Source organism: Littorina saxatilis, linkage group LG3, assembly GCF_037325665.1.
Source record: "Littorina saxatilis isolate snail1 linkage group LG3, US_GU_Lsax_2.0, whole genome shotgun sequence".
Taxonomy (NCBI): Eukaryota; Metazoa; Mollusca; class Gastropoda; order Littorinimorpha; family Littorinidae; genus Littorina; species Littorina saxatilis.
The window spans coordinates 76,579,617-76,589,053 of record NC_090247.1 but is presented as its reverse complement, the minus strand read 5'-3'; the positions used below and the strand labels follow the sequence as shown (position 1 = coordinate 76,589,053).

At 43.5% G+C, this 9,437-nt stretch overlaps 1 protein-coding gene and 1 long non-coding RNA gene across 2 annotated transcripts in view; one reads left to right on the top strand and one right to left on the bottom strand.

The window, feature by feature from the left end:
- LOC138963297 (uncharacterized) overlaps positions 1-1,712 on the top strand; it is a 3,815-nt gene extending 2,103 nt beyond the window's left edge. Inside the window, exon 3 of the long non-coding RNA XR_011454772.1 lies at positions 670-1,712. This is a non-coding gene — a long non-coding RNA (uncharacterized lncRNA). The remainder of the gene's footprint in view (positions 1-669) is intronic.
- The window catches only part of LOC138963299 (copine-9-like), a 43,911-nt gene extending 39,239 nt beyond the window's left edge, over positions 1-4,672 (bottom strand). Inside the window, exon 1 of the mRNA XM_070335363.1 lies at positions 4,036-4,672. Coding sequence (XP_070191464.1) covers positions 4,036-4,224 — 189 coding nt within the window. The 5' untranslated portion in view covers positions 4,225-4,672. The remainder of the gene's footprint in view (positions 1-4,035) is intronic.
- Positions 4,673-9,437: the final 4,765 nt, after the last annotated feature.

Sequence of the window (9,437 nt, the reverse complement as noted above, 5' to 3'; positions counted from 1 at the left end):
ACACAAAAATACCCCGCACGCTTCCTCCGAAAGCGGCGTATGGCTGCCTAAATGGCGGGGTAAAAACGATCATACACGTAAAATTCCACTTGTGCAAAAAAAATGAGTGCACGTGGGAGTTTCAGCCCACGAGCGCAGAAGAAGAAGAAGAAGCTGTATAGGGCGGATGCATGGATGGATGAAATTGTACCTGTAGTTCCAACACGTAAAGATGGGAAACATATCCTGTTAGAGGCATGGTGTAACAAGAAACAATTAAGTGGCTCTATTCCCATCTCCCCCCCCCCCCTTTCCCCGTCGCGATATAAGCTTCGTGGTTGAAAACGACGTTAAACACCAAATAAAGAAAGAAAGAAAGAGGCATGGTGTGTGAGGAGTTTACCTGGTACTGTTGTCCTAATCAATCAGTCAATCAATCAATCAATATGAAGCTTATATAGCGCGTATTCCGTGGGTACAGTTCTAATGGCCTCACCCATTCAGTACCAAACAAGGTCAATTCCATCATTGTTCCACATCGTATCCATAGTTGCTGATACACTTCATTTCTGGCCTGCCTTCCTACGCTATTGTTTATTTTCATTTTGTGATTTAATTACACGTGTTTTAATTTCTTCCAGGTTGTAACTTGTTATGGTTATGTTATTTTATGTGTGTTTTCTTTTTTAGATGACATTCAGGCGATCCTGGAGGACATAGGATGTAAAGCATCAAAGTCGTCATCTTCCCCATCCCCTCGTGAAGCGGAACTTTGGCAGAAGGTCAACAAACTGAGGAGCAAGGTTTTCCGATTAGAAAAGAAAACGATGGAACCCCGTGTAAAACGAGCGAGTAAATTAGCCAAGCCTCCCAAGAAAGACTTTGTAGTAGAACAGTTGTCTCATATATTATCAGGCGAGGCGAGCTATTTTGCCATTTATGCCTGTTACATATTTACCGGTTATCTGCTGCTGTGTCCAATCCTGGCAGAGACGGGAACGCATGTTACCAAGGAGCTGAAGGAGAGTCAATGAGATGAGAGAATGTGATTAACAATTGCCAACTCTCTCCGTACAAAGAGGGTCCAAAATTGTATAAAAAAAATAGATGGTAGGCAATTCAAAATTAAAAAAAGGACTCTCGGAGCATGGACTTAATGAGTCAAAAATTAAAGAAGGCTCTATGAGCCGAAGTACATGTTTTGTCTATTGTCTTTTTTATTTTGAATTCCCTACCATCTATATTTTGATACAATTTTGGACCCTCCCTGGTGTGTTGTTTCTGATGTACCTTTTAGTCTGTTTACAGTAACATAGGCACACAAAAAGAGGGTCGGTAGGTCGGCTTTTCTTAAAAAAAATTTATAACCATCTTTTTAAATTATTTTGCAAAAAAACAGGAACAAAATTGATTTTTTTTTCTTTTTCTTTTTTTCCAAATGCCAAAAAAAAAAGTCTAGGGTTGGTCTAGAAAAATAGGGTTGGTCGGGATACCGTAAACAGGCTATTTTGCTTTGTTTTGCCTAAGCAAAGACTAACAAACTTTCTTTAGGGTCTGACCAGCTCCTGTGGTCTGACATTGTATATACTATACAATTTTTGGGGTATTAACTAAATACATGTATAGTTTTCGATTCCTTTTATACTTTTTCACAAATTAGCCCCCCCCCCCCTTTTTTTTTGTAGTCTGCCCTGGGGGCGGGAGGTCTCCTAATTTCGGTTTCTAGGGTCACCTTATGCTTCCCCATGAGATGAGAACTTAATTTAAAATGAGCCTCGATTTTTTTATTTGTATTTTGTAATTGTGCCTTTGTCCAGTCACATGATTTCACTTTGTACTTAAAAACTTGGCGCTGTCATCATTTATTGCTATTTATCGTTCAGTTGTTCAGTATTTATTGCTATTGGGCATCAGTTATTCAGTTGCCCTCTTTCGAATGAGCCATGCATGCATTATGGATGTGTTTAGCAATGTAAAAGAAGAAACAATGTGAAGCAAACATATAGCACCAAATAAAATAACCGAATCAGAATGGAAACTTCTTCAGTGTATGTGTGTGTGTGTGTGTGTGTGTGTTTGCTGTTTTAAATACCGAAAATGTGAAAATAAAGCAAGTCACAGCATGAGAAAGATCGACTGTACTAGTCATGACAAAGCAGGAGACAGCCTGGTCAGCATGTAGAAAAGGGGAATAACTCGTATTTAGCCATTCTCATTTCTAAGCATGCCCAATGAGGAAGTTATCCTTCTTCCCATTGTAGTTTCTTTGACATGGTTAATAAATCAGACAAAGAGGAAAAAAAAGAGAGAGAGAGAGAGAGAGAGAGAGAGAGAGAGACAGAGACAGAGAGAGAGAGAGAGAGAGAAATATACGAAATACGAAAGTTTAATTGCTTATAAATAATATAGGCCGTCGGCCCCTTGCAATGGGGAAGTTACAGAATTCACGCGCGACAAAAGTACAGTACAAAAAAGGGTGGAAACCAACCCCTTCAATTATTTTCCACTTGGTCACATCCAAGTCGAAAGTGTCTTTAGTCTGCGACCAATGTCAATGTGTTCAATCGCGTTGCCGGATAACGACGCTGCAGTTATTTAGTCGACACTAAGGCAGCCACATTTACAGTCTTTCTCCAGTCTCGAGGAATGTTCGTATGATACGCACATAGTCATGTAGATCCGTGGTTAGTTGCTCAGTTTCTTCTTTGAAGCGGACCCAGTTCACCTGCTGCCCTCTCCGTAGGGAGAGCATGTCCCGTCGCATGTCCTCCGAAGCTGTTTCTGCTGCATCTGGTATCACGTCATACGTTCTGGTTTCACACATTTCACAATCAAACACCAGCAAACACTCGTCACTTTCAGCAAGCAGCGTTTTCTTGCCACCTTTGGACTGGCGCACCATTTTCTTCAACGTTATGTTCCTGAATGTAGATTTCAGCTGTGTTTTCTTATTCTCGGGCAGATCTGAAAGTATGTCGAACAACGGAGCTTCTGTCACGGCATCTTGAGAAGACTGGTGGTCTGTTTCCATGTTTTCATTTACACAAGACATGCTTGCTTGTTTGTTGATACACAGCGTGCTATCAGGGTCAGGTGTGTCGTCATTCATGCGTGAATCTCGCTCTGCATGCAGAAGGGTGAGCATTGGCTCATTGAAAATTAATGTGGTTGGGTGGACAAGCCACGGTCACTGGCACGTGCTTCACGGTGACAAGTGACATGAACGTGCGTGCTTTTGCTGGCTTGACCTACATCAGGCTTATTGACATATGACACTGGTTGTTATTTGACTCGGTCTGACAGCATGCGTCACTGTCAACTGTGCATTGAACATTGTCTCTCTTCGTTCCTACCTTGGCACTGTTCTGTTCTGCTCTTCTTTGGTCTCTTCTCTGCTGGGCTGGTGGTTTGCGTCTCCATGCACCGGTCGGTGCAGGTGTCATGGCGAAACCACGGTCGTCCCGGTCACACTTCAAGGGAGTACGAATACTTCTGTTCCGGCCACTTTCCACGATGTCACTGTATGTTTACACAGTAGGGCGGACAAGATGTCTTCTGCACCAGTAGGAAGTCCTACGACTGGCATTTTGCTGTCAGAAATGCTGATAAATCAGGAGCTCCAAAAAACCTGTGTTGCTTCTTGGACACGCCGGAATTTCGTATTAGAGAGAGAGAGAGAGAGAGAGAGAGAGAGAGAGAGAGACAGAGACAGAGAGAGAGAGAGAGAGAGAGAGAGAGAGAGAGAGAGAGAGAGAGATCACAGCGCAACACCCAGACGTTAACGCTTTCCACGGTACGATTCCTACTAAAAAAAAAAACAACATATTGAGTCAACTGTCTTACCTCAGCTACCGTCTTCCCGTGTCAACTTTTTATGCCATTTAAGACACTCTGGCACTTTTTTCGGATCAAAGATTTCACGTGATTGCTAAGGGTACCCTCCAAATCGACCTAATTAGGCTAAAGCGCAAGGTACCAATTGAAACACCAACGACAATTCAGCAGCATGACTTGGCGTATTTTACCTATGAGGACTGAGAAAGTCACCATTCTCACCTTGGGGTTGAGTGTGGAGCGAATGGCCTCTGTGCGTCCGTGTTCCTTCCACTGTCCGAACTGCCGGACAAACAGCACGCACATGGGGTCGGTCTTGGTGAACACGTCAAGGTCAGCCAGGTCTCGGCCAGACACCAGCAGCTCCACGGAACCACGTGACTTGCTCTCGCGAGATTTTGGTCCGTTCATCACGGCAGCTTGGTTGATCTCGTTAGAATCTTTTTTTTGTTGCAAAATATCTGGTAATTGAGGTTTTCGGCACAACTTCAGAGAGGGCTTTAATTTCTAGAATCCTTTTAATATGATCAGGGAACTGTTATCATGTTTCGCCAGCTAGACATGTCTGGAACTTTGACAGGCTGCATGACCCGTAATTTCACACATTCTACCTCAAAGGAACACACGCCTTTACTCCGCACGAAACTTGATATTGTGACCACAGTATTTCACAGTCTTCATTTTTCACACTTGAATATTCTGCTGCAAGCTCCAAAGGCCTCCTTTGTAACGAGGGTGAACTGAATGAGAGAGTTCACTTCCATGACAAACATGTGGCTGGACGCGGTATGGCCATGTCGCTCAACAATATCTAGAAGTACAATCCAACACAGACAATGAAAAATACCGTCAGTTTAGGAATTCGGCTCGGCCTGTCCGCAACACAATCACATGTTTACACTAATTATCAAAGTACATCCCTGAACCTGTCTCCGATTAGAAAACGTAGCAATGAAATAAGAAATCTAAACTTAATTTGGGATCCCAGTTTTGAAGATATAGCAATGTTAATAAACAAACAAGCGAACGAACACAGAATCAAAGACAGAAAGAACAAGTCGCGTAAGGCGAAAATACAATATTTAGTCAAGTAGCTGTCGAACTCACAGAATGAAACTGAACGCAATGCCATTTTTCAGCAAGACCGTATACTCGTAGCATCGTCAGTCCACCGCTCATGGCAAAGGCAGTGAAATTGACAAGAAGAGCGGGGTAGTAGTTGCGCTAAGAAGGATAGCACGCTTTTCTGTACCTCTCTTTGTTTTAACTTTCTGAGCGTGTTTTTAATCCAAACATATCATATCTATATGTTTGTGGAATCAGGAACCGACAAGGAATAAGGTGAAAGTGTTTTTAAATTGATTTGGACAATTTAATTTTGATAATAATTTTTATATATTTAATTTTCAGAGCTTGTTTTTAATCCAAATATAACATATTTATATGTTTTTGGAATCAGCAAATGATGGAGAATAAGTTAAACGTAAATTTGGATCGTTTTATAAATTTTTAATTTTTTTTACAATTTTCAGATTTTTAATGACCAAAGTCATTCATTAATTTTTAAGCCACCAAGCTGAAATGCAATACCGAAGTCCGGGCTTCGTCGAAGATTACTTGACCAAAATTTCAACCAATTTGGTTGAAAAATGAGGGCGTGACAGTGCCGCCTCAACTTTCACGAAAAGCCGGATATGACGTCATCAAAGACATTTATCAAAAAAATGAAAAAAACGTTCAGGGATTTCATACCCAGGAACTCTCATGTCAAATTTCATAAAGATCGGTCCATTAGTTTAGTCTGAATCGCTCTACACACACACACACAGACAGACAGACACACACACACATACACCACGATCCTCGTTTCGATTCCCCCTCGATGTTAAAATATTTAGTCAAAACTTGACTAAATATAAAGATGGAAAAAAATAACAGGAAAAACGAGAGACTCGAAGACAGAAAGAAAGAAAGAAAGAAAGAAAGAAAGAAAGAAAGAAAGAAAGAAAAAACCAAAGAAAAAGAGAAAGAAACAAACAATTACACTTTTTCTCAGCAGCAAGCCCTTTAGCATGAATTCTACACACAGAATCGTAAATGGCTGTGTGAAATATGATTTGCTGGTATGAAATTATCTTCAAAGAAAGATGATTTGAACAGACGGCACTGCTAACGCGTTAATTGTGAGGTCCCTTCATTCACACAGGCTTGACCCCTCGTCTGTCCGGCTGTCAGTGACAGAAACTGCAGCAAGCCCTCCCAAGGACTCTACACGTCACACACGTCACACGCAGGAGACCGTTGCTACTAGAATCAATACAATCTTTATCATTGACAGAACCAAAATAACTTAGAAGATCGTCGGTTCATTGCAGTTACCGGAGTAAGTTACCGTAATGATTGTGTGCAGTTTGTCCGTAATTTATCAAATATACATGAGTAACTGTTTTCATCATGTTCGTCACTAGGTACTGTTTCATTATAGCTGACCAAGTATTACACTGCTGTGTGTGGAAAGACTTATCTTAATAATTTATATGACAAAAGGCAGACACAGACAGACATACATACAGACAGATACACACGCACACACACGCACGCACACACACACACACACACACACACACACACACACACACACACACACACACACACACACACACAAATCACGTTTTCGCTAAATCTATGTATAGCGTAAGTATTCATGAAACTCAGCGAATCTTTTTTGTATGCGTGCAAAGTCTGTGCCTGCTAGCACGAAACGAACATTCATCTGGCACACAGATCTTGAATAGTGATCCATGGAAAGTTGACTCGTACCGCGTTCACCTCTACCGACCGACTGATATCTAGGACCACTTAAAGACGCGGTCACCTCTACCGACCGACTGATATATCTAGGACCACTTAAAGACGCGTTACGGCGTTCACCTCTACCGACCGACTGATATATCTAGGACCACTTAAAGACGCGTTACGGCGTTCACCTCTACCGACCGACTGATATCTAGGACCACTTAAAGACGCGTTACCGCGTTCACCTCTACCGACCGACTGATATATCTAGGACCACTTAAAGACGCGTTACGGCGGAACCTGCGGACAGTTTGCAGAAAGCACAAACGACGTTTCGACTATCACACGCATTTCTGGATGCTTAGATTTGCAAGTAGTGTAGCATGAGTCAACGAAAGATTCTTTGAGACCAGATAAAATAATGGTTCATAACTGATTATTCAACGCTTGTCGGTAAGATAAAAACAACAACTCTAAACGCCGAGTCTGCTCGTTGTACAGGCATATGATTCAAACACCTTCAAACCGAAAAGCGTCCAACATGACAGCGTTTGATATAGCGGTTTACTGGTGTTCTGACAATAGTCTGTAAAGTGAGTATGTTTCTGTATCTAGACAGTGTCCCTTTAACATCCCACCAACAGGCGCTAGATTTAAAACGTGTGTACACAGGGAATTTATGGTGCACTCGACACCACTTACACACCGACCTGTGCTTTGAGTGCTCTTACTCTGTCGGTCGAACCCGACCTTTCACCATATAACATGTAGGTTAAATAAATACATCCCCTGACTGTGGATAAAGTCCACGACACCGTGTGTGACTGTTTGTCGTTCATGTTCCTTTCGCACACACACGCACACAAACAGAGGTTCTTATTTCTATTACGCCTTTTAATTAAGTGGCACACGACTATTTGAGCAACTTGAAGCAGTTCGGTCTTTACGGAAAGGGAGGTACGTTAAGTCTTGCTGACCAGAAGGGTTTGGTCACGGCTGACTGGCTCACCTAGCTGAAAGTGAAAACGGTGCTGTCACTTTCAGTCACGCATGATGTGTGACCTATGTCTCTTCGACACGCCTGCCCAACAGAAGAGAAGTTTGAGTTTTCCTCTTTTCTTTTCTTGTCTACTTTAAAAGTGAATTTTCTTTTCTTGTCTACTTTAAAAGTGAATTTTCTTTTCTTGTCTACTTTAAAAGTGAATTTTCTTTTCTTGTCTACTTTAAAAGTGAATTTTCTTTTCTTGTCTACTTTAAAAGTGAATTTTCTTTTCTTGTCTACTTTAAAAGTGAATTTTCTTTTCTTGTCTACTTTAAAAGTGAATTTTCTTTTCTAAGACAGACTTGGATCCCCCATGCGCTTGCGATCGATAAGATTTGTTCAGGTTTGAAATAAGCTATTGTACACACACACACGTACAGAGATCTATACAGACACACACACACATACAGCCAGCCAGCTAGCAAGCAAGCCTGCCAGCTAGACCGACAGACACAGACATAGACCTACAGACCAACAGACCGAAACACACACACACACACACACACACACACACACACACACACACACACACACACACACACTAACGCTGTCTTACCCTTGCACTGAAATAAAGACTTGCACGCAGGTTCCCACACTGGCCCGCCTGACACACTCGCCCGCCTGACACACTCGCCCGCCTGACAACCAGCAAAGAACACCAAAGCAAACATTGCAACGTTTCGCAAGCCGCAGACATAGCACCACACCATTTTCTGCCAGTCATACACACAGCACTGACATCATTAGAACCACCGCTCACCACAGCCACTGATCGAAGACTGGCGATAAATTAAAGGCCCCTCTGCTTTGGGTAAACACTTCGCCTAAACCGTCTCAGATCTAGCCATGCTTTTGCACGGGAAAAGGCCATGCCTCCACTTAAACACACAGCTTAAATCAACACCCCGCCTGCCTGCTTGCTTGCTTGCCTGCTTGCTTGATTGCTTGCATTGAGTTTGCATTTTTTGATGCATCAATTTTGGAAAAAGAGTCCAGGCTGCTCATGTTTGGTATGTGACCAAGTGGAGAGTGTTCTTATCCCATGTAAAAGCCTGACCAGATCCGAGACGGAGAGGCGAACTGTTTTCACGAGGCGGAGCGGGCCTTTAACACCGGTCAACTCTAGGCGGAGTGGGCCTTTAACACCGGTCAACTCTAGGCGGAGCGGGCCTTCAACACCGGTCAACTCTAGGCGGAGCGGGCCTTCAACACCGGTCAACTCTAGGCGGAGCGGGCCTTTAACACCGGTCAACTCTAGGCGGAGCGGGCCTTTAACACCGGTCAACTCTAGGCGGAGTAGGCCTTTAACACCGGTCAACTCTAGGCGGAGCGGGCCTTTAACACCGGTCAACTCTAGGCGGAGCAGGCCTTTAACACCGGTCAACTCTAGGCGGAGCGGGCCTTTAACACCAGTCAACTCTAGGCGGAGCAGGCCTTTAACACCGGTCAACTCTAGGTGGAGCGGGCCTTTAACACCGGTCAACTCTAGGCGGAGTGGACCTTTAACACCGGTCAACTCTAGGCCTTTAACACCGGTCAACTCTAGGTGGAGCGGGCCTTTAACACCGGTCAACTCTAGGCGGAGTGGGCCTTTAACACCGGTCAACTCTAGGCGGAGCGGGCCTTTAACACCGGTCAACTCTAGGCGGGGTAGGCCTTTAACACCGGTCAACTCTAGGCGGAGCGGGCCTTTAACACCGGTCAACTCAAGGCGGAGTGGGCCTTTAACACCGGTCAACTCTAGGCGGAGCGGGCCTTTAACACCGGTCAACTCTAGGCGGAGCGG